The sequence below is a fragment of the Lineus longissimus genome, chromosome 5, assembly GCF_910592395.1.
Source record: "Lineus longissimus chromosome 5, tnLinLong1.2, whole genome shotgun sequence".
NCBI lineage: Eukaryota > Metazoa > Nemertea > Pilidiophora > Heteronemertea > Lineidae > Lineus > Lineus longissimus.
Window position 1 is genome coordinate 21,228,106 of NC_088312.1, and position 25,822 is coordinate 21,253,927.

At 41.6% G+C, this 25,822-nt stretch overlaps 3 protein-coding genes across 3 annotated transcripts in view; 2 read left to right on the forward strand and 1 right to left on the reverse strand.

The window, feature by feature from the left end:
* Positions 1–10,327: 10,327 nt before the first annotated feature.
* LOC135487534 (cystatin-A-like) lies at positions 10,328–13,395 on the forward strand. The gene is made up of 3 exons (XM_064771306.1): positions 10,328–10,540; positions 10,983–11,084; positions 11,712–13,395. Exons 1-3 carry the CDS (start codon positions 10,397–10,399, stop codon positions 11,829–11,831), a joined length of 366 nt encoding a protein of 121 aa, XP_064627376.1. The 5' UTR covers positions 10,328–10,396; the 3' UTR covers positions 11,832–13,395.
* LOC135487533 (intersectin-1-like) overlaps positions 12,244–25,822 on the reverse strand; it is a 148,243-nt gene continuing 134,664 nt past the window's right edge. The window contains exon 46 of the transcript XR_010446869.1: positions 12,244–12,327. The gene's annotated coding sequence lies outside the window, so the exon portion shown is untranslated. The remainder of the gene's footprint in view (positions 12,328–25,822) is intronic.
* LOC135488070 (kinesin-like protein KIF25) lies at positions 16,672–25,245 on the forward strand. The gene is made up of 13 exons (XM_064772468.1): positions 16,672–16,798; positions 17,736–17,978; positions 18,305–18,493; positions 18,881–19,019; positions 19,484–19,587; positions 19,878–20,009; positions 20,315–20,442; positions 20,765–20,914; positions 21,332–21,493; positions 21,907–22,097; positions 22,888–23,091; positions 23,818–23,973; positions 24,425–25,245. The coding sequence occupies exons 2-13, from the start codon at positions 17,907–17,909 to the stop codon at positions 24,667–24,669; spliced, it is 1,872 nt and encodes a 623-aa protein (XP_064628538.1). The 5' UTR covers positions 16,672–16,798; positions 17,736–17,906; the 3' UTR covers positions 24,670–25,245.

Below are 25,822 nucleotides of genomic sequence, written 5' to 3' on the forward strand. Positions count from 1 at the left end.
GGTTTTGATAATTTGGAGGTTGCATGCTCCATGGTAACTGTTATACTGTCTCTGCCAGTATAGGAACATCTTGACCCACAATGTTTTGAGATCGCGCTAAATCACTGATCTCGATAGTGCAAACGCATGAGAGTCAGGATGGTAGGCCCTATCGGAATAGAACTGGATATGATAGCGATGTTTCCATTGTTTCTGTCCTGGCAGTCTAGAAATGGAACTGGTTGTGATGAGGGTTACCCACGTTTGAGAGGGGGAGGGTCCCGGGAGGTGTAAGCGCTGCCCGTGTTGGTATATAGTGTTGTCTCGGAATATCAAAGCAGAAGTGATTGTGATATATTTTTATAAGATCTTCTGATGGTGTCTCTGGAAGTAGAAGCATTATCCACATGGCAGAAAAAGAGCATGCTGAATTTCCAGTGGTATTGGAAAAAGAGCTGTCAGTGGTTGAGGGCAGTGTAAAGTCGGGGGAAGGGGTCTCATGCAGGCTCAAAGAAGTGACAACGCGTCCATTTCTTTGAAGTAGGGGCCGAATAAGTTTTTGATAGGACTGAACAGAATGATCTCTCTTTCCCCTGGCTACATTCTAATATGAGAAGGGCTACTGGGGACGGCGAGGTTGGGTACGGACGTCGATTCTCTCTTTGCGAGTGCCCTGACTACGTACTGCTCTTCCTATATCTGCACACCGGACTCATCCACTGCATCCGGAGTGTAATTACCGGGCGCAGTATGCGCCAATGCCATCTGATGGGGCAAGTTGGTACCAATCTAAGAGAGGAGGGGGCGTCTCATAGGCCATGCCGACTTGGGAGCAGTGAATGTCAATCAAAAGTGTCCTCCTTTCACGTCTGATTGTCACATCGTCCCAGAGATGAGGGGGGGGGTCAAAATTTAATGGCAATTCCAATAATAGGGGGTACAAGTAATGGCCCCCTTAATCGGGGAGTGGGGGGGGGGGGGGGGGGGGGGGTGTACGGGTGACGTTTTGAAGAATGGGAAGACCACCCAATAAGTGATATCATACTCAAAAGATGGTCATTCTCGGTGAATTTGTCCTCTGAACGGGATAGCGAAATCTCACTATTGTTATAGGGTCACAGGATTGTTGCACCACTCCCAAAATGTGGGATGGTTAGGAATATACACCTCGTTTTCAAAAGTTTCTGTAAGTGACCTTGCCGTTAGGGTAGGTTCAGAGGAAAAACAAAATAAAAACAGGTTCTTATTTCAAATATTTATTTTACATTCCAAGCAATAGGTCATAGCGTCTGGAATGTCCTGTAGGAGGAAAACCGTTTCAACGGGAGAAAACCTACTCAATCGGAGAGAGTTCAAACTCCATCACACTGGTGACATGCGATAGCGCTAAAGACTATGAAGACTTCAGACATATTCATAACATCAACCATAGTTAATACTGCGCCATTCCGAAAGCCCATTGAAGGAGGAGACCAGGAGATAGTCATACTATCAAACATATTCTTCCCCTTCAAAATATGTAATTAAACACCATAAAGAGAAGTGTCCAAGAACAAAGACACTGCTGAATAGAGATCTCACACTGGTTGGACTCAACAACAATGAGCCAGCACTAAACATCATGTTCATAAACATTCTGGACATGTGTTAAAATCTATTTTAAGGGAGCCATGTAAGCTTACAATAGGTTAGGTCTCATTAGGGAGGGTATTTTGTATTCATGCGCGGCCAAGCACTAACCGTAGTTCTATAAAATCATTAATTTCTCGGTCCTCACAGTATGGCAGTGTTGATTCAGCAGTTGTTTTGGCAAAGACATGTTTTTTTGGGAGTTTCTGAAACATAGAGCGCTACTCAATAGGCGGCTAACAAGAAACTATGCATTCACTGTTGTTGCCGACGTATGTGTACACTGAACTTGGGATGTGCGTCGGCCCCGTGTTGAAATGCCGTCCAGTGCCAGTTGGTGCGTTTTTCGCTGATTTGTGCAAAATTCAACATATCTCAAAAGTTCAATGGTTGACCCGCGTTTTTTTTGTGATTTTTGTGTAGCGTAACCAACTGTCTTTCATGGGAGAATGGTCACTGTAAGAATTATTCAGGAAGAAATGTATAATATTTGGGGTTTTTCGTGATTGTCCGACCCAATTGGCAATATTGTTATTTGGGATGGTGAACAGAGCTAGGAGCAAATGTGACGCTTATGATTTATTTAAAGAAATAAAATGCCCATCTACAGGGGCGAATCTCTGTGCCATAAAACCTGTATGAGAGGGGGAATGGGGGATGGGGGGGGGGTACTAGTAATGTCACATCCTTCTTACTCCAGGGACACATAGATACACACATAGAGCGCCAGTTATTTTCCGTGAGTAGTGGAGTAATGGGACTTTGTCAGTAAACATTTTTTATCTGGGCAGATTTCGCAAGCCCTCACGAGCGAAGATGTATGAAAGATCTGTGGTGTCATGAAATCCTGCTTAAGTTCAGTTACGCGATATTCGTAAATCGGCTCAATCATTGATACCATGATGACTATACAGATATAGGAAACCAGACAGAGCTCTTCAGAACTGTCGTCATACATAGACGTTGGTCTCCGCAAGGCTTGGAAAAACTGTCTCTTCTTCTCGATCGTCAACTGCTTACATACAAGTTGGCTATCTCATTCTGGACTGAAACGGGATGCAAGTTAAGTTACGGTACAGATTCTGGGCTATTTCGTCCCTGTCCGCAGGCGTGAGGTATTTTGGTGAGGAAGGTGCATTTGGTGTCGTTTGGTAAGTGCATAAATCTAACTTTTCGAGAATGTCCCCCACGCTGAGAGACCGAAGGACAAGAGATAAAGCCTGATGATATGGCAACTTTTATTGGGCAAGCATATAATATATACTACAAAACTTAGAATTAGTGGCCGGCATGCGGAATCAGAAAAGGCTGACCGTAAATTGTTGCACGTGAAGATAGTGTAGTGTGTTAATCGAACTTGTTGGGAGTGATCCGCACACTTATTGACCGAAGGACAAGAGACGAAGGTTATGATATGACAACATTTATTTGGCAAGTACATACATATGAATAATGCAAAACTTGGAATACAATACGTTGATACTGCTGACGCCGCTTGAGCCGCTTGAGCCGCTTGAGCAAGCGTGTCAAGGGATCAGATGTTGGGTCAGTGCGCATGCGGGGCATGGGATGGAGGGTGGTGCACTGTGAGTGTCGATAAGGATGGGGGGGGGCAAAGGCAAATGACAATGACAATAGCATAATAACAATTGAACAATGTACAAGTCGTAAGTAACCGTGACCGCTTTCAAGGTGGCAAGAACTGATTGCTGACCAAAACAATGACATATTCTGTTAACACCAATGGAGCATTCTCTTGTACTGTATTTTAGCCCAAAACCGCCCAATCAAAATGGTGCAGAGACTCGATTGACGTTTATTGTCTTCAAGAGGAAATTGATCACAAAACTGATATGGGCCTATGGTATAAATAATATCCTACCTAAAATATTGGCCTTCTGTTCAATTAGGCCTGCCTTAAGAAAAAAGAAACAAAACCTACAACCAATTCCTCCTGAAAACAAATATGTCAATAAGGCTCATCCATGCATCATTTGAGTAAAACAATGTAGAAACACATTTTACTGTGATCAAGAAATAGCTCCATTGTTGTAATGTTGCACTTCTTGTGCTGTGAAATAGCTCAGATACGGTAAATGGATTGCCACATTGAAAACGGAACAAGAAATAGCAATATTCTGGATCAGAGAGTACATACATGAAGTGCTATTGATTTCAGGAATAAGCACATATCTTGCAAGGTTCACTTTTAACAGAGTAACAATGTTCGATGTTTAATTTTCAGGGTCGAAAACAGGCGAGTGTCAACCCATTCGGAGCCAACAGCATGAATTACAACAAGAAAAGGGTAAATTCCGTTGGGAACTGCTGTTCCCTGATCATGGCTCTTGACTACTGGCCTGGAATAGAAAGGGAAGATTTAGATACCAAGAAACATTGAAATATACAATTTAAGAAATTGAAGTATTAGATAATTTTTCATGACGTTTGTTTTTTTAAATCTTCTATTATAGAATATCAGTAATATGTCTATACACATGATTATGTCTGTGACAGCCTCATTGGCACTAATAAGATGAATCAATTAAATTGAATTGTCCGGCAATGGTGGTCAACCCGCCTCGGGTTTGTCCCAATATCAGTCACATAATGACGGACCTAAAGCCTCATTTCATTAACTGTAGCCAGCTTATCGAGTTTTATCTCATTTACCTCAATTGTGTTCCACAAATCTGGCATCCTGAATATTTATCTCTCAGAAGTGGCCTCGGTCGCGTTGGCTCGATTCTTGGGACGGGACAGCGAAACCACACGAGATGGTGCAATCCACCTGAAAAAATTGGAGACAATTCGAATGCTGCTTCAGTGAACAATGGGCGATCTGTTCAGGAGACGTCCTTCAAATCGCCCATTGTTTCATAAACGAGAGCTGGACAGACAGTTCCAGCTACTCTTCGCAGATTTCCTTCTTCCAATGCATACATCGCGTTTTGTCTCGACCACACTTGCATAGCTACAGTATTTACTTTAAGGTCACATGCAGGTCTTATTGGTAATTGCTGGGGTGAAACTTGGTACTGCGGGACAGACTTACATGTCCACAAAACGCAATGTCACTGCTGGACTGATTTACAAGTCCACAAAACGCAGAATCGGACATGGACATCATTACCCCAGCAAGAACCCAATGTAACCACACAAATAGGGCCGTTTATAATGTTTAAGACATGTTTATACAAGAACAATGCTGAAGCTATTGCCTGCAGTGACCTTGCTAATGATTTTTATGTGGGAGGGGCCAGGGACCGTGACTATTGATAAAGTCCTCACGATATTATATTCGTCAACAATGGGGCACAGACTTTCAGATATTTTCGTGACTGACCTATATTACCAGTACAGTCCAATATATATTTCTTTTTTTTTGACTGACCTCTATTACCAGTACAGTCCAATATCATTCTATTCTTCGTGACCGACCTATATTACCAGTGCAGTCCAATATATATTTCATTTTTCGTGACTGACCTATATTACCAGTACAGTCCAATACATATTCTATTCTTCGTGACTGACCTATATTACCAGTACAGTCCAATATATATGTTATTTTTCGTGACTGACCTATATTACCAGTACAGTCCAAAGATACTATTTAGTCTGTATATTATTCTAGGGCTGGGGTGGGGGATGGGGAAATTCTCCAGTGACAAACTTTTTGATTGTCATTCTGGTAAAAAAAAACACGTCCAAAGAAGAAATTTATTCTCATAACTTTTAACAATGCTCGAAAAAAAATTTTTAAATGTTCATGTGGCGAGTCGCCACATATAGGCCTACCGACCATACCTGTGGATCTAAATATATATATCATCATTGAAATCCTCAGAGAAAAAAGACAAGACAAAAAAGGGTTCCATACCCTTGGTTTCCATGTACCGCGAATGATGCTAACGGATAGGATTCAGCTGACAGGATTTGGCCACATGAACCCCTCCCTGTCCAGAAGACGCGGGGGTCGTCAGATCAATTTGAAACCGCCATGGACATCACTTCTTCCCCCTCACAAGTCGGTCGCGATGACCTCCATGTGCAAACCATTTTGGCTGTGGATGCCCTGGTAACCCATGTCGCCTAACCAGACATAGCGCGCTGCCTGACTAGAAGTTACCGCCTCTGAGACCCAGGGTTGAGACACTGGGGTCTGCCCCTAGCTGACAGGTGGCTGGAGATCCATATCATAGAGCATACCAACCGTACATAACCGGCTGGACTGGTACACCCTATCAGGCTCAGACTCCCCAACGGAGTCTATTGAGCGCAGCCGCAGCGCCAGTTAATATGGATGGATTTACGTCGTCAAATAACTGTCGACCTGATGAGCATTCGTTCACGGTACATAGAGTTTATCGGGGTTGGGGGCGAAGAGACAAGACCAGGAACTCCTATGGGGTCGCGGGCGCAATGCAACCCGAGGAACGAGATGCACCCAAAGAACAAACTCGAAAATAACTGGCTCATCCTTCGCCATATGTGTGTCAAGTATGTACCACTTATATACAGACAGGCGTCATTAACGTTGGGTAACACCTCAGAAGGAACAATACCAAGCATTTTCATGACCTTATATTTAGCGAAAAGGTGTGACAACAATGATAATATATCAGATCCAATACCAGTCCCTTGACCAAACCCAACCATTTCTTGAAAGTACAAAGGACGTCGGGGCTTCTGAAAGAAAAAAGAATTGGCCATGACCGCTACGGTAGATAGATCGAAGTGATATATATGGGCTACTGTCTATCTGAAAAGGGCGGGTAGCGATTTTTTTCCTGAACCTTTTGGGCACTATAGTGTACATTTGTACAGGGACATTCAGCCAATCAGATTTCGACAAATACATGATGTCAGAAGTCTTAGAAACTTTAGAGCAGTTGGTAGAGCGCTCGTCAGAAATGGCAGAATACGATGTTCCATCCAAAGGTCGAGAGTTCGAATCCGGTTGTGGACAACATTTTCTTTTTCTTTTTTACTCTTTATATTTTATTTTTATAACGCGTTTCTTTTCCATTGTTATTTAGATTTTAGATATTTTAGTTATTTCTGCTGCCTGCAACATACCTACAGAAAGGACAATAACAATAGCCCATCTCCAAGATCCAAGGGATAGTCCTTCAGATATCATTTATTGAGCATGAATATACAATGAGACTTGTCTCATGTGAATGGTCTTCCTCCAGCAGGAATATGTTTCTCTGCAATGAGACTTGTCTTTCGATACTGCCTCGTGTGTATGGTCTTCCTCCAGTATATTTTGATACTGTATGTTTCAAACAATACAAGCTTACTTCTAAGTTTCATGATGACGCCCCGATGACGACACAGATTTATCGGATTCTGATAGGCTGAGAACCTGTGTACAAATGTACACTGTACTGCCCGACAGGTTCAGGAAAAAAATTCGTGGGCGGGCGATTAAGCACGCGCATACAGTTAGATATTAAAATGGTAACAAAATGGCCGAAATTTATCTTCGCACACCATCTTTATACTTGTATAGGAGCTATAGGTAAAACTCAATGGTGACGAGATTATTACTGCCCCGAAAGAGATTTTAAGAAGCCTAAGTCTTTTGTTTGCTGCTGGTTTGCTGCGGCTTTCAGCAGCTTCCTACCGACGCCACAAGGATATCTTTGAAAGCCACCACGTGACCGCAGGGCCAATGCATTGGTGTCATTATTCACATTTATCATCTTCGTGACCACGCGAAAACATACTTAAAGCTGACATGCATGCATAAAAACCCAAACGACAAAGATAGAAAACACAAACGCCCGACCACCAAAAGACAAACTGCACTTGAAACATGATAAACACCCACCGACAGGTCTCACTTGACTGCACAAACACAAGTTCATTGACGAGACAGGTCACAGAGAAAGAAAAAATAAAAAAATATTCCTCGAGCGGGTTCGAACTCGGAACCCTCGCCACTTCATCCTTTCCGTCTTTTCTAATTTGGCCGTTAGCGTTTTTATGGGTCAAGGTCCTCATCATACATATCACATGTCACAGTATCAAGGGCTGATTGGTTCAGAGATAGAATGTGTTATGAGCACGTGACACATTGCGCCAAGCACGTGGCGTGTGACGTCATAAAACATGGCAGACATGACATTCGTCTCATTTTCTTGCTGCCAGAACGATATACAGTGTAGTACCATAGATAGGGTATGGGCCAGTGTCCTCCTTTCAAAGGTCAGCTGAGCCGAGTGTGGAAATATTCAGAACAGCAGTGGCGGATTTAGGGGTCCCGCATGAGTCATCCCTCTTTGATATTTTAGGGCACCTCTCCTCAAGAGCCCTCCCCCTCATTTTCAGGATTGCACCTTCGGCTCTATCATGAGTTCTCATTGGTGGGGCAGCGTCCCCCCCCCCGCTTCTTTCCCAAATTTCTGGATCCGCCACTGCTGCAGAGATGAGAAGTCTCAAAAGAATACATGTACATGTATGTGCGATCAAGGAAGTTTCGATAGAGAAAAATAACTCACCATGGTGGTGCTCACGTCGTATCTTGTGATAAACCGGTTGGGCAGCATTGGGTGTACTAGACAGGACAACGTGTCTGGCGTCTGCAAGAAATGAAAATGAAAAGATAAGATAGGATTGTACATTGTATCAGACAATAGTCGCAAAATTTGGGGAGAAAAAGCTGTGGAGAAATACTGAACTCACCAATGTTGAACCAGTACTTCGACTTGGCGTCAACACAACTTAACGCTTGTGTTCCCAAAACCGGTCTGTCATACCAGGAGCACAGCCAAATTCAACGCTGTTGAAGTTCATAGCCAGCAGTATTCACACATGGCAATTTTTTTAAAATTCAAGTTCAAGTTTGCGCACCGAGCGATTGAAAGTGGTCCGTTTGCGCGTACGTTGGGTGCGCTCAGATGAATTGAGCTTATGCTGCTCCGCCTGTCTAGCTGAGAGTTATGGCTGGTCATGCACTGTGGCCACACCCAAAAATTTGGGGGGAAAATTCCCAAAAAATACAAAACTTCATAATTTTCTCATATTCTATTCCTCTTATTTCAGCTCACGACCGCAAAGCATAAAAAAACGTCTTCCTGCTCGTGAGTCGTCTGTGTTAGCACAAATAGCAGACGACGACCACATCAATCTTGTGCTCACAGTGAGTGACTAACGGATTCCCGGGCTCACTGTCTGAGGGGAAACCCTGGATCCCTTCCCTGCTTGCGCTATCTATCGATGCCCGCGCTAATTACCGATCCGTAGAAAGCTCTACAGTTTGTCGCATTCCATATGGGTCGCGCGTTGGCCGATCCTGCATTCATGACGCACCGCACCCACAATTACGACGTCGCAGAGAACGGGGGAGGGGGTTTGGGGGACTCATCCCCCAATGTACTGACTAAATATGTCAGAAGGACGGGGTTTGGGGGGGGGGGGGCTCCCCATGTCAAACAGTTGTGTGAGTTCACTAGAGCTCGCTCTTCACATATTAACTCACACAACGTAGTGAGTGTAATGGTTACGTGTGTATATAAAGTCTAAACAAAATTCATATATCCATCATGTCCATCGAATCTTAAAAAAATTGTGCAGACCCATGACAGTTCCGGTTCCGGTACAGTTTGTTGCATTCCATACGGGCCGCGCTGGCCGATCCTGCTTTCACGACGACCGCAACCACAGTTACCATGATTCCCGTTGTTGACGCAATTATTTCATGACGTCATGAGCCATTGACCAATCACGCAAGTAGATTTATTCACACCGGCGCCACTGTCTTGAAGTGTATCTAAAAATCGTCTGCTAGAACATACAGGACAACAACGTCGGCGGAGACAGTTGTGACATTTCATTGCAGACGAAGTAAACGTCCTCTTCTTCTCGATTTACGTACTTTACTTCAAAAAGTCAGTTTTAACACTACTGCACAAATATAGAGTGGTCTTAAAGTTCCATTTGGATAGAGATTTGACGGACTGATTTGGAAATTCATTCCAACCATGCAACTGTTTCAGAAATGAGAAAAAGCTCCTGGGTGTCATGACATGCATGATGTGTCTTGCCTCTGCATTTTTGTACTTAGACATGTCAGAGGGTTTTCAACTTTCATATCATTGAAGAAATAATTCATTCCAATCTACAAGTATACCAATCACATCATTTATTTAAAAATCGTCTGCTAGGACATACAGGACAACGTCGGTGGAGACAGTTGTGACATTTCAATTTTCATTGCATAGAGATTTGACGGACTGATTTGGAAATTCATTCCAACCATGCAACTGTTTCAGAAATGAGAAAAAGCTCCTGGGTGTCATGACATGCATTCAATTATTATTTCACCACAAAGAGCTGCTTCTTTCAGCAGATATGAGACAGCTACCGGGGCGGGGACTATTTCTTTATGGGGCCTTATTGTTCAGCGTCTCCAAGGAATTCTATTTTTAGAGTCCAATGGGGGGGGGGCTTCCCCCCAATGTACTGACTAAAACCTGTCACTTTCAGAGAACGGGGGAGGGGGTTTGGGGGACTCATCCCCCAATGTACTGGCTATATATGTCAGAAGGACAGTTGTGTGAGTTCACTAGAGATTGCTCTTTACATATTAGAGATAGTACTTTCATTGATCGGCAGATGGCGATAGCGGCATGGGTCATCACAATGGCTTTGCTGGAATATGTGCAAAGTCCAAAAACTGGGCGACAACAACAACTAAAAACTGGGCGACAACAACAACTACAAAAGGAGTTTCGCTTCGTTTTATTAGTATAGTGTGTGTTTTTCGGCAAACAAAATGTCGATTTCAAAGCAACTTGGTGTGATTTTGTTGTTGTTTGCAGTTTACATGATTAGTTCATGTTCTGGAGATGAACGGCTGCTGGGTGGTTTCAATGAGTGGAAAGCAATCGATGAATATACAAATGATTTGGCAGAAGAAGTAAGTAGTTACTGGTTACTGTGTCAGTGTGTGCAGTGTGTATGTTATGTATGTGTTACGCATGTATTGTATGTGTGGGCTGCATGGCCCCTCCCCATCATGGTTACTTGTACAAGTTGTAGTACTTGTACTTTATAGCTTTGTAAACTAAGAGTGTACTTTATAGCTTTGTCAACTAAGACTCTGAGTAAGAGGCTTGCTGTTAGTGTTGGCCTACCTAGAAATTATCAATAATGTTGTAAACACAAAATGACAAAGCCTGTCACTAGTGTCAGTGTCATCAAGCTATTAGGCCTAACTGAATAAATGTATCGAATAGAGTTTGCTTATTGCCTATCTTCTTGGTTTTCATTGCCAATTCAATGTCTTACTAGAAGGCTTGGCCTGTCAGATCATTTAGAATAGTTCTATAATAAATAAAGTTTTCCTTTATGCATTCCAGATGAAGTCAGACGTTCAAGCCAAAGCTGGTAAGACATACAGTATGTATGAACCAATTCAATACAAGACGCAAGTTGTGGCTGGCACAAACTATGACATCAAGGTATGAGAAACAACAGCTACACCTAAAATACTTTGCTTGGCCTGACATACATGACCCGATGTCGAATGAGTTAGAGGCTAACCGAATCTGCTAGGGGGTGCAGTCATTCTTGTACTTTTTCTTGACTCATTAGGAGGTCTGTTTTAATGTCAGAAAAAGAAAAAAAAAGGTGAAACAACCACACGCAGTGAAACAAAAATGTGTTTGAAGATTAATTGCGTCACTGGGGCGTAATTAGCTGGCGCTGTTAGTGTTGGTTGATGACACCATCAGCAGTTGGCGTTGTCATTCCTGCTATGTTTACATGGGCATTGAAAAGGTTTGCCAGCGGGTCCATCTAATGGGATTTATCAAAAGTCCGCTACCCCATGAGAGTGCCACTTTTCAGAACAGGCTGAAGTAAGATCTGATACAGACATACGTATCCCATATCTGCTACTATTCGCTGAGACAGATATAGAAGTCATGATGTTAGCAAACAGCTTAGTTACCTTGAAATAAAGTTGTTAAGGAGCTTAGTCCAAAGAACAGAATGATTGTAACCATTTTCAGTCCAAAGATCGATATGATTGAACTGTCGTGCATTTCGTGAATGTTTTTCACAATCTATGTTTCTATCAATTTTAGATTCAAGTCAGTTGGAATCCCGTGAAGTTTATCATCATCAGAATCTTCAAACCTCTCCCTTATCTCAATGAAGGGCCTCAACTGATTAGCGTGGAGAAAGTGAAAAGCGTAGAAAATTGATGCATCTATTGCCTCAGTATCAGCCTGGAAATGTTGGGTTTTCTATCCCTGATTAGCTAGTATATTTGGCCTGAATTCAAATGCAAAAAGATAGTGTGATGTGAAATATTGATATAAAAAAAACCAATGATTGGAAATATGATAATTGTCTTGTATTGTAACATGAATTTAACATGAATTTTTTTAACATTGTTAATGTACAATACGTGTACAATGAATACAGAATTCAATAATTTCACTGTGTCAGCCAACACCTGTTGTCCAGGGCTGTGTGACAATACAATTACAGTTTAATGACAAGAGATCGGCCAAGTACAGTGGAACCTCTGTTAGCGTACACCTCTCTACTAAGGACAACCTCTCTATCAAGGATGCTAGTTTTGGTCCCAAATTGGTTGTTTCCATTCAATTTGACCTCTCTAATCAGGACACCTCTCTATTAAGGACAGCACTTGTCAGTCCCGAGGGTGTCCTTAATAGAGAGGTTCTACTGTACCTTTGGCCAGATCAATCTGAAAAACACTTCACTACAAGGTTTAATTAGCTACACTTTTTTGGTTAGCCTTAGTTACCCCTTAGTGACGCGATCAATGTTTCCTTTGAGAACTACAACATAATAAAGTCTACATATGTATCGACAAGATCTTCCATAATTTTAAGCCGAAAGATACTTAGGAAATCAGTAATTAGATAATACAGTTTGAAGTTATTGTCTCCCTTTCATGTACATGTATTTTCAAAGGTGAAAATATTGTGATAACAGTATTCAACACCTGTCATTGGCAGCTCAATGAGATTCATGGTGTGGCTGGTTTTTCATGAATTTGAATTATCAGAAAATGATCTGTTGTTTCAGTTTACAAGTCCATGTGGCTCTTTATTCATTTTAGTTATTACAACAGTGGTATACTGTTCTAGTCAATGTAAATGTTTTATTATACAGGTGGGAGGGGGTTTGCTCTTCTATTTAAAAAGAGCATATTTTGGTGAGTGGAATGACTGTAACCCTTGATGTTTTCTTTCATTTGTATTGTTATATGTATCATATACTTTAGTCGGCCTATTTTTTCAATCAGAGTTAGTAAAGACAAATAAGGTGAGATGCTACCTGGTGTTGGAGGTAAAGGATAGTAGTAAACATCCACTAGAAAGTACACACCAATGTTTTCAGAATGTTTATGCACATATTTCATTCATCCTGATCCGCCATCTTTTGGGGCAGTCTGTGACTGTGTTTATGGGGGCACGCTCGATTGGCGGTAACTCGGTCTCCTTTTCCCTTTGACTTTGGTATTGACTGCTGGTGGCATGCTAGGGGTAGTGTCTTTGTTTTGGCCTGACTCTGATTGGGAATCTTGGCCAAAGTTTATTGCTAAGTTTTTAACTCTGTACTTCAGTTGAGTTGTACAATACTATCCAGTTATACATGACATGTGTAAACTTGTTTTTATATTAACCAAACTGCATTGTTTTCACAATTTGCAGTCTTTGGTGGAGATTGCTGTCAAATTGTTTTGCATAATATAAACTTCTATTGAGAAAATAAAGATATATTTGATATGAATATTTCCTCATTTCCAAATTTTTCTTAGTGGTAGATGTACTCATGGTACCACTCCTTGTCACCTGTAATGGCAATACCCCACAGATATTGTCATTTTCAATACAGTGAACCTCGGCGTCTACAGGTGAGGAACGTACTTGGTGCCAGTGTAGGGTGACTGAAAAAGCTGTTTCAGACATCAAATGCCTCCGAGACATCGGCTCAGACAAGTTGAGATATGCGCCTGAGCCAACTGGGACTTCTTTAACCAGTTTCGATATCAGTTTCGAGACCTCTTTATAACCAGTTGGGATGACAGCCTGAACCAGTTGAGACATAACTCGGACATCCTTTAACATTATTCGAACATCTGGACAGCACAAGATCTCCCCTGCTGTATGATGTATCTCGGGTTCAACAGTAGCCCTTTACCGGTTGAGAAGTGGCCAGTCTACAAACAGATCAAAGGTCAAAGTTAAGGCATCAGTTGCGTCGTGCATTGCCAACTGGCTATTCCTCGATTCACATGTCATCCTCAAATGTCCTCATTGGATGGCAGTGGAACTTCAGGACAGGGGAAACTCACTTTGAAGATGATCATTCCATACAAAACGTTATATTTTTCTATAGCAAAGTGACGAAAACTACTACACAATCGGTCCTGGCCGTGAAGACATTGTCACAACCTAGTCTCTACTATCAAACCATTCCAAAATAATTTGCTGTATGTTTTGATGGAAGTGCCCCAAACAAATGGCTCATGCAAACAGCCTGTGGCACAGCTGTGTAGACAAGCAAAATAAAAACGCAACACATTCAATTTTCATATCATCTATTGTTATGATAATGTTAAAAAATATATCGATATCACTCACAGCAAAGCCTATATCAGGGCAATAGTTACATGTTACTTGTACAATGCATTATATTGGTGAGGTGTAAATTTATGTTCTGTTAAAGGGAAAATACAGCCATGATTTTATACTGTTTAAATCACTCATAGCGCAGGGCCAATCTTCTTCTGGAGAAGCCTCTGGGCACTAAGAGGCTAGCAGAAATCAGATATCACTCCTCAACTTTGTTTCTAATACCCCCCCCCCCCCCCCCGAAGTCACTACTCTCATCCCAACAGCAGCTATCGCTGGCCCTTGGAACATGGATTTCTCTGACTTATCCCCCTTTAAAATTCCAGCGAAAAGCCTTTATAAGCCCTTGGATAAGAACAAGCACCAAAAGTCAGGATTTGGCAAAATAAAGTTGTGCTTGACATATGGGAGATTTAAGTATAAAAGTATATGATAAAAGTTACTTGCACGTTCAGAATTGTCGAGAATAAACAAAGGCTTGTCTTTATTTCTTCTTTGCCCCATGCATATCAGATTTTCTAACACAATAAAGACAGATTTGGCAAGAAAATGGCTCACAAAACATGGAACATTACATTTGACATGAGTTAAACATATGAATAATTCATAAAATGATGACAAGAAGGTAAACATATCACTGGTTGTTAAAATGAATTAAATACTGTTCAACTCCGAAAGCCCTAATCATCTTTGAATGTCATGTACAGTTGTCTCTCAACCATTTTAGTGCACACACTCATATTAATCCCAGAGTTCATTCCACCCTTGATAACTCCCATACATTTTGGCCTTAAATATTACTCTGTCTTTGACATTATTTTTTGACAAAAACTACCATCATTTCAGCAAACATTGTATTCTAAAACACTTCGATTGATAATGAATCGCAGTTTACAGAGCCTCGTTATGGTCAAACAACCAAAACCGCTTTGGTTGGTGCACAATAATATTATGGAAGCAGTCAAAAAGCATTTCAAATCACATTATTTTCACCAAAACCGCTCGGTTGGACCAAAAATGTGGCTCAACCTCAGTTTTGATCAACATGTTAGCTCTACACTGGTTTTGGAGAGCCAACCAATTACTCCAGTTCCTCCGGGTTTGGCCAATATTTTAGTGAAGCGTTTTGGTGAGACAACCAATAACGGTACTTCCAGTTCAGTTTCCATTCCTTAAACCTACTCGGTCTCATTAGCCGACTCTTCAGCCGTCTCCGTAAGTTTAAAGACATCTGGTTCGTACAGACTACTCTTGGTTCGCTCGCCTAACAACTCGCGCTCTTTCTCCCTCTCAAGATGCTCCAAGTAATACTTTGAAAAGTCATGTATCAATTCCAGCCTCAGAGGATCTCGATATGGATGCACTTCATGAACAAAAGATTCCCAATCAACAGCAGACCTCCCCTTGTCTTTAATAATTTGAAGTTTTTCTCGGATGTAGGCCATGTGGTCCTCAGGCCTCTCGACCATTAGTCCGCAAATTATGCTACGCACAACTTGAGGTATTAAGTTCACTTCAAGGAATGACTTGGGATCTTCTTTTTTGTTCCTGTCAGCCATCATTAGTCTTTAAAATGCTCAAGGGAACTGCAAGCAAAAAAGCACAATCATAACCAAATAACTTCAAAGGAGGGGTTTCAGAGAAACTGATCTGGGTTTGCTCTCATGAGATGCTTGATACTACTATCTAAACAGTTTCTGTGCAGGGGCCACTGTCTGTATGGCTAATTACCTGATTGACCTATGTCAACATCGTTGTTTGAAGGCTGGTCTTCTTTTGCAGCTTTTGGCACCCAGCATAGGGTAGCATAGCCATAAGTAGGAGTAGGCCTACTGTTTTTATGGGACCTTCTTTATCATGTCATCAGTTAAATCCCAAACCTGATGAAGTAAAAACAGTATTGTAAAGGTCAAAAGCAACAAGTGAATGATACTGTGGCTCAGACATGGTTACAAGATGAAGTCAAGGTAAGGGACATCTAATGGTATATAAGTTAAAAGTCAATCGATGTCAAAGGAATGACTTACACTTTAAATGCAAAACAGTTTTACAATAGCAGCATTTAAGGAAATCAATCGGATAAATTGACTATAAAGGTGAATTTCTACAATTAGACATGATTCCTTGTGCTCATTTCATGATTAGTTTACATATCACTAAGGATTTGACGAGGCAGAGTTAGCAACCAAAGAGTTCGAACTACGGCCGGTGCGTGTTGATTTTAAATAGCCCTTAAAATTACTGTAATAGGTATGAACTGGTGTATGATGACAGTTTCTTTAAGAATTTGAATAAAAAAACATTTGTAAATTACTGAAAAGTACAAAAAAGCAATTTTGTCGGCCAACTCCATGGCGGATTAATAATTAACTTATAACTCCTTTAGTACTCTTTAGTCATGTCAGTTAAGAGAAGGGGTGAAAAGTAAGAAAAAATAGTTTTTCAATTTTTGTGGTTTTACCTTTTAAATTGGTCGATTTCCTCCACATGTTGAGGGCTGTTGTTTTCCAAGTATGCCTAGACCAATGAGAAATAGTTTTGTGTGTTAGCTGAGGAAGGTAACATCAAAATAAAATGTGAATGGCAACCGCACAGACATGAATTGAAAGACTCAAGAGTCGGAAAGCCGGAGTCCCAAGGCCAAGCGCGGGCCAGCATGATGATGCATGGCCACAGAGCAGAGCTGTGAGAGCAGAGCCAACCAGAGACAAGATGCCGAGACTTGCCAGTCACACAGTCTAGTCATCATAGTTTTCCAAGAACATGAGAAAGAATGACAGACTGACTTCCCTGTCTGTGAGCGTGGTCCCTCTGCTCTGGTTCTGCGCTACCAAATCTGGTTGTGCACATCTGATCCCTCCGCCTCCGGCATTCCAGTTTTGACCATCAAACACCAAGGCTGGGTCCTTTAGTTTATTATCAACCTTTTCATAGAAATTTGTTTGGGCTCTGCAGGCCTTGGCCTTAAAATATAGCAGGCGAGCAGAAAAGTACTCACCTCAAATTTCTTTTGGTGGGGTAGGCGAGCACTTATCGCAACAATGCTGTGGACTAACATCCGCCATGTTTGCATGCGAATAGGCTGTTTAATGAAAGCTACGATCTCATTGGCTAAAAGATCACGGGATGATTGAAATGGGGGGGTTTGGAAATTAGTGTATACAATGGCTAACAGATATCTCTGCGTACAATACATTGTTACTACGAGGTGCGTGAAAATTGAACAATTTTTGTTGGTAGGCGCGCATTTGTTAGCGCGCCTCATTCCGATTTGAGGCGCGTTATGGCGCGGGCGCGCAAATGCGCGCCTTAAAAGACAAGGCCTGGCTCTGACCAAGCATGCGTTTCACCTGGTCCTGGGAAAGAGGGTCACAAGGGCTTTTATATAGCATTCTCCGAAGTCCGCTAGGCCTCCTGACGTGTTCTCTTGTTAGGTGGTGGGCAGTTCAAAAGCCCAGCCGACTCCCAAGTAAATTTATACAATCATAATTTCAGCTGTCTTTATAAAAGGTACTGGGTACCATTCTGAGAAGGGAAGATGTAAAGGAGGGTGTAACATTCAGCTGGAACTGAACGAGAGCCAAGTTTTTCTTCTTCTTAAGGAATTCATCGGATTCAGATCTCAAGATCGATTTTGTTTTTGAAAACAATTACTCTAGAGCAGAAATGCCGCCAACCTGTCTTGACATCTCTGGCTTGCTCCGAGAGAGGTTGACAAAATGTGAAGTACAAATCCGGGTAAGCTGATAGTAATCTAACCATTAATGCATTATCAAGTTATTCTATCTTTGATTCATTCTATACCTTTGTTGAATATCGTTATTTTTGGATATTGGTAATTTCTTCAACAACAAAAAACAACTTGAAACTGTGGGCCCTGGAAGGTTGGGTGTATTATTAAAGTTAAATGAATTGCAAATTGCCCAATACTACAATGCAATACATTGTACTTTACTTCTGGCAAAATATGAAAGAATTTGCTGCCTGGAGACTGATAGTGATAATGCGTGCTCTTCTGTAATTGAATGAATAACAAATGCTTACACTACAATACTTTATTTAAGGCCAAAGATGAAAGAATTTGCTGCCTGGAGACAGAGAATGCCATGCTTCATCTCAAGCTCGCTCAGATGCGGGGTTCTGTAAACAAGTTGCAAGAAGAGCGGTACCTAGTGAGGAGTCGGAATGAACAGGAACTGGATCAACGAAAGGTGATGCGGTGCACAATATTGGCTCTCATGCAAACAACTAAGGTATGAAAACCTCAAAATGATAATGGGATACTGTACATCTTTCATCTTACATTGTCATTACATTTCTATCATTCTCTCGCCAAAGACGAGGGTGCTACCAACTGCCTCCCATATCGGCTGACGTCTTAAAATTGTACATGCGTGCTGCACATGCGCAGCAATGTCCCGCAAAACTTAGAAAATCCTGGAGCCTTTTAGGGAGTGCATGCCTCCTATGCCACAGTACTCAGTCTGTGATATGTTTTAAGGCATGCAGCGGGCAGAAAATGAGGCAAATCCAAAAAGCCAAGAAGTGATCAGTAATGGTGGAGCAGTTTGCCACATTTCGTGTACGGATCACACATATCTTGAAACTTTATAATTATCTTTAAAATGTTTTTGTTGCAGCTTCTGAGACGAGAGCTTGATGAATTGAGAGTGATTGTTCAAAACACTCCAAAGATGGTGTCTGCAGAATGCGGGAAAGTTTTGAACGAGATGGAGAAGTATCGGCATGTATTTGCTCTGCAGAAAACAAATATTTCAGGTTGGTAGACCTTATCAGGGATGTTTCACACTCTCATGAGTTGTCTCATGGCTTGTTGGTAACCCAATGATTCAGTCAAACACCTGAGAGTAAGCCCTAGAACTCAGTCACATTGCTCCTTTGAGGCCTTTGAATCAACACCACAGTTGGCAGAAGTCAGAAGAAAATTTCCCAATTTTTCATCCGGTAATGCGTGTGCATTGATGAGAAACCACGGCAAGCTATAACCAAGGGATACTTATTCATGTGCATGCGTAACCGGATGCACAATCTTGAAAAAAATTTCAAACTTCTGCTGACCTCATGGCTGCTTCAAAGGCCTCAAAGGGGTATTGGTGGTGTTTTTGTTTGCAACAGTTGTAGAGGGATCTATATGAACATTATTTTTAGTCGATGCTAAGTAAGCAAATTCTGGCATTTAAAATATACTACAGTGATAGTTAACCTTGAAATCTATTCTTAAGATCTTCAACAAATGCTCTTAGACGCCGAGAAAAATGTACATGTAGCCAATGAGAGACATCTGGTGGAGAAGAGAAGAAGGAAACAACTCCATAATGCTTTAGTGGTGAGTTAACGTTAACGTCATTTGTTTGCGATGAGCTGGATACCTTTGTCCTTTACCCTCGAGTTGTTGGTCAGTGACCTAGTTTCATAGGCGTACAAGAAAAGTACAAAAACAAGTTTTTTGATGACTTCTGGAGGACATTTCCCCCTTGCACCCCTCCCCACACTCTTCTCCCTAGCAACCAGAGTGTGGTCTTACCAAAAATGAGTGCAGAATCATTTGGACTACCTGCCTATGGACCTTAGAACAGTTTTGATAGTTGAAACTTTTATGATTTTTTGTCAATTTAGGAATTACGAGGCAATATCAGGGTACACTGCCGGATTCGTCCTTTGTTGGATTTTGATGGGGGTGGCCAGGAAACAGCGGAGTTGGGAAGGCCTGGGACGTTATCTGAAGTTATTGTTGGTCCAGTGGATGATGTAAGTAGTGAAAGCAATCGTCTCTTTAAATATTCAGTCAGGAATGTGTGCAAACTTTGCTCAATATTGGTTCTTTAGATAATATATGGATTAGTTGTACTGCAGGAGGATAACGGGCGACCAGGAGGAAACCTACATTATCAAAGAGATTCACCGTCTCTAAGACATAAGTATAGCAGGTCTTTTGCACTCCAATGGCAACATACATACTCATAACCCGTAATATGACATATTCTAACCCAACTGGAATTTGTAAATCTCTGACATGCTATTTATAGGTGTCTCTGCTTGATCACATCTTTCAGGAGAACGTCTGCTTGAGATCGTCGCGAGGAAACCGAATCTTTGAATACGATCGAGTGTTTGCTCCAATTGAGGGACAGGATTCAGTTTTTGGAGAGGTGCAGCCATTGCTGACTTCGCTTCTCGATGGGTAAGTTCTTCCGCAGAGGATCAAAATATCTCCCTCTCAGCTATATTCAACCTCCTCAACCTGCCTTCGCGTAGACAGTCTTTCAAAAGTCCTGGAGTCCTAGCTGGACCAGTAACACAACCTGCCGTTTTCTCCATACTTCTTATTCATATAACCAAAAATATATAAGTGAGCCATTTTGTAATTCTGATTCCCAGTGGTCTATGCAAATTCATTAGTAATCAATCCGAAGTTGCAGATGTAAGACACTATGACTGAAAGCATTTGACCCAGACGACACTTCACCTATCAATGCCATAATCCCATCTTGTAATATTTCTAGGTATAATGTGTGTATCATGGCATATGGTCAAACTGGTAGTGGTAAGACGCACACCATGCTAGGCAGTCACCGCAATGAGATGTATACCCTGTCTACTGAACCATGTCGTGATGAAGGTGTGATACCTCGTGCCACGAGAGAATTGTTCAGGTAATACATTCAGAAGATGTATGTGCACATGTTTGAGTTCTTTCCAAAGGTAAAACTATTGGTCCACACAGAACTGTCGTCATACCCCACATCACACCAGTACATTGTGTACTTTTTATGCCTTCATGCAGAAAAGGAAGGCAAGAAAATTGATGTTGAATGATATCCACTTGATAAATGAAAGTTTTCCGAACTTGTCCCATCATCAAAAACCTGTTCAAGAGCTTTAAAGCAAATGGCTATGGATATATTTATTGACAGGTCCTAACTTTTTTTGAGTAATTTGTTGTCTCACATTTGGCAGGTTCAGATCTTCAGAAAGAGTTTCTCATTGTCTCATTGATGACATGGATAGTTGCAGATTTTTGGTTTGATAGAAGTAGCGTGTCACTATATCACTGCTCTTTTTAATTTCAGATTAATTGGAGAGAAATCAGAACACGATTTCTCAGTCGAGATGTCAGTCGTTGAGGTCTACAATAACGATGTGCAAGACTTACTGAGTGAAGATCTAACTACCAAACATGAGATTGTCACTGGTAGCGATGGAGCCATGTGCATGCCAACTGTCTCTATCAAGTGAGTTACATGTAAAAGTGTTGTCATTTAGCAGTTTTGATGAAGATCGGGAACAAGGCACAGGCAGGCCCTACCATCTGTGAAAGGTGTCAAACTAAAAGACTGGTCGTAAAAGACATTTGTTTTTTGTACATCTCTAAACGGTGGCAGTGCATGATCAAGGGTTATCAATACATTTCTAGGAGATCTATGGCACAGTGGTTTGAGCACTGGACTTGTAATCAAGAGGTCGTGGGTTCTCGGAAGGATCACTGCCGTTTTTCTTCGGGCCTTATAGCAAGGCACTTAACCCTACAGTGCTTAGTGCTTCATATGGGAAAGTTGACGAGTTCTCTTGAGAACTAGCACTAACCGACTTAAGCAGAGAATTGCTTTTACCCTCTGATATCAAAGTTACGTTTCTTTCAATTCAGGCCAGTCCACGATGTTGTCGGTGTGATGGAGTTGGTCAAACATGGCTTGCGGACTCGTCGGGAGACCACCACCTTGATTCACGATCATTCTAGCCGATCGCACCTCATTGTAATCCTCAGCATCACTTTAACCCTCTCCTCATCGGCTCCACCATCTCCTAGGACGGTCCAAACTTCAGATGGATTTTTGGGTGAGCATCGGTATTCACATGAAAATTCTATTCGGAAGGCTAAACTCTTTTGGAAACACTATTAGACTATCCATCCACTTGTCCATGCACTTGAAGCAATTTGATACAGTCACCCATACAGAGTGTATCTCTATGTCTAAAAACATGTATACAGTCACCATACAGAGTGTTTCACTATGTCTACAAACATGTGTACAGTCAGTGTACAGAGTGTATCTCTATGTCTACAAACATGTGTACAGTCAGCGTACAGAGCGTTTCTCTATGTCTACAAACATGTGTACAGTCAGTGTACAGAGTGTTTCGCTATGTCTACAAACATGTATACAGTCAGGGTACAGAGTGTTTCGCTATGTCTACAAACATGTGTACAGTCAGCGTACAGAGCGTTTCTCTATGTCTACAAACATGTATACAGTCAGCGTACAGAGCGTTTCTCTATGTCTACAAACGTGTACAGTCAGCGTACAGAGCATTTCTCTATGTCTACAAACATGTGTACAGTCAGTGTACAGAGTGTTTCGCTATGTCTACAAACATGTATACAGTCAGGGTACAGAGTGTTTCGCTATGTCTACAAACATGTATACAGTCAGCGTACAGAGCGTTTCTTTATGTCTACAAACATGTATACAGTCAGCGTACAGAGTGTTTCGCTATGTCTACAAACATGTATACAGTCAGCGTACAGAGCGTTTCTTTATGTCTACAAACATGTATACAGTCAGCGTACAGAGTGTTTCGCTATGTCTACAAACATGTCAGAATTACATGAAATAAATTTTTCCAGTGCCTCCATCTCCATCAAAAGAACGTCCAAGGCGCCTGCTACCAGAGCCACGGCTTCCAAACTTTGGCGTATCCGGCAGTTCGATACCTGTGGCGAGCCTGAAGTCACGCTCGCCCTCTCCGTCCACCATGTCACTGTCTGGCTCTAATGCGGTCATCAAGACGAAGCTGCAGCTGGTAGATCTCGCTGGGAGTGAATGTGTCGGTGAGTGTTTAAGCAAAAATAAAAGGCCTGTTTATCTTTTAACCTGGTTTTCTGGCGAAACCTGGTTCTTTAATTTCCAAATTCGGCTGGGAATTCTTGTGTTCGTTTTCTCTCCAGCAAGTGAGACATCCATCTCCGACGTCCCAAATCAGGAAGACATTGTCCGAGACGAGTTAGGACATTTCCAACAAGTTTCAGACTATCTTATACCAGTTGAGACATTTCCAACATATATTGCTATATCTTAGACCAGATTGGGGGTTGCCTCTCTTGAGGCATCATCTTAGACCAATCTACATTTTAGACAACTCTACGTCTAAGATCAATCTACGTCTTAGACAACTCTACGTCTTCGACCAATCTACATCTTAGACAACTCTACGTCTAAGATCAATCTACGTCTTAGACAACTCTACGTCTTCGACCAATCTACATCTTAGACAACTCTACGTCTTCGACCAATCTACATCTTAGACAACTCTACGTCTAAGATCAATCTACGTCTTAGACAACTCTACGTCTTCGACCAATCTACATCTCAGACAACTCTACGTCTAAGACCACACCACATCTTAGACCACTTTAAGCTGATCATAACTTGCTACTGTCTATAGAAACAAAGCAAACAAGAGCTTGACTATGAAATACAATGATCATCAATCCAAAAAGGTTGTGGAATAACCATGATAGTGTTTTCAAAAGTCCCTCATTCGTCTGTTTTATAAGGTATGTCAGGAGTGACTGGTGCCGCCCTGAGAGAAACGTCCAACATCAACAAGAGCTTGTCAGCACTAGCAGACGTGCTGGGTGCCCTGGCTGAACACAGACAGCATGTCCCATACAGGAACAGTAAAATCACTCACCTACTCCAGGATTCTATAGGCAAGTCAAATTTGATGAATTCATGCAGAGAAATACAGACAATACACATGGTACACATGGTACTGGTGTGTCTGTCAGTCATGTGTCAGTTGATTGGGGTCTGACCAATACTAATTGGTTTATTCATTCTGGTATTTTCTCACACCTGTATTGACATGCTGTAATGGCAGTGTGTGGTAGAGAGATACTGTTTCAAGGCCATTAAGCCAGTTGAGGGGCACCAGTGCAAAAGGCCTGTTTTACATGCAATAGGCCTTTGTGTGATAGACAAGGCTCCACTTGCTTAATAGCATAAACACAGTATCTTTTGATCTGCATGGAGAGTGACCTTTTTGTGTATTTGTGGCAAGTCAGGCATAGTTATTTGAGTGGTGCAACTCGGATGGTGAGACGATTCTTCATACTGTATCCCATAAAGGCAAATCAACTCATCCAAAATTGTGCTTTTCAGGTGGTGATGCCAAACTGTTGGTGCTTCTGTGCGTCTCTCCGTCGCAGCGTTACATCACTGAGACACACCAATGCTTGGGCTTCGGACAGCGGGCGAGACAAGTTCAGAGGGGGCCACCGAAACGGAAAATCCAACCAGGATCGGAGCGAGGACATGGTGAGGGAGTTGGAAGGAGTTCGCCAAGGTCGAAATCAAATCCAGCCACGCCGACAAGACCTGTTCCCAGAGTATTACATTTTGACTGAGATGAACTCTTTGAGGATATAAACCATTATCTCGTTTTCGCTCTTGCACACAGTGTATACCGGGTTCGTACCCTTCATACTACTGGCCCGTAGTAATCCGTACTGCTAAATTTTCCCAAATTTCCATCGTTTACCTCTTTGGTGGCAGATGGCAGCACTGGAGTGCACTAAATTTCATGAAGATTTACAGGGTAGTGCTAGCTGTTCTAAAATGAAACTTTTCCTTACGAGTGCAAGCCAGGGGTTCACTGCCGAAACTCTGCAGTAGCGAAGGGTAATGCCTAATGGTCAGTCTCTAGAATAGTTAGAATGTTCTTCATGATGTCTTCGAAGGGGTAAACACCACTGTTATGTTGTTGGAGAAAGTTGTGGTGTTAACTTTATGTTAAAGGGAGCTCTATGTGTATGTTAGAATGGTTTCATATGTTCAGGGATTGAAAACCTCTCATTTAACTAGATTTACTCATTTACCATTGTGTTCAATCTAAACTGCCATTCATAAATTATTGATCTATTGTGTTCAACTTTTATTGCAACTTGCAATTGGTTTGGGGGGGGATATTTATTTACATACTTGTACTTAGCTTTTAGTTGAAAAATAAATCTGAAGAAGTTTATGATATACTTGTGTTATTTTGTGAATGGTATTTTGTGAATGACATGTGGGAGATTTCAGCCAGAGCTTTGATGTCTAGGCCCTACATGAGGCTTAATTGTCCAGTATGCCAATTGTAGTTAAGGGCCTTGCCCAAGGATAGCTACAGAGAAGCCATGAGTAGTACCTCACCCTGAGAAGTGCAATCTCCAAGACATTAAGAGAAAGTTGTGACAGTCCAAAGTCCAATTTCATGAGGTTATACAAGGATATATGTGCATATCTGTGCCAGTTATCCTGCAAAGTAAGGATGAAATAAGAAATAAATTGTGGTAAATAAATTCAGGACCAATCAAGGCAAATTGATTTTGTCTGGACCGCTATCTGCACTTGACCTAATTTTGCTAATTCAATAATTATGCCACTACTAGAAAACTTCTAGGAAATTGAAAGTATTAAAAAAGTATATGTTAAAGACTCTTTACACCATATAGATGGTTTATAAAGATCACAGTTGATTAGAAAACTATCAATTACTTCTGTAATTCGCAACCCTTG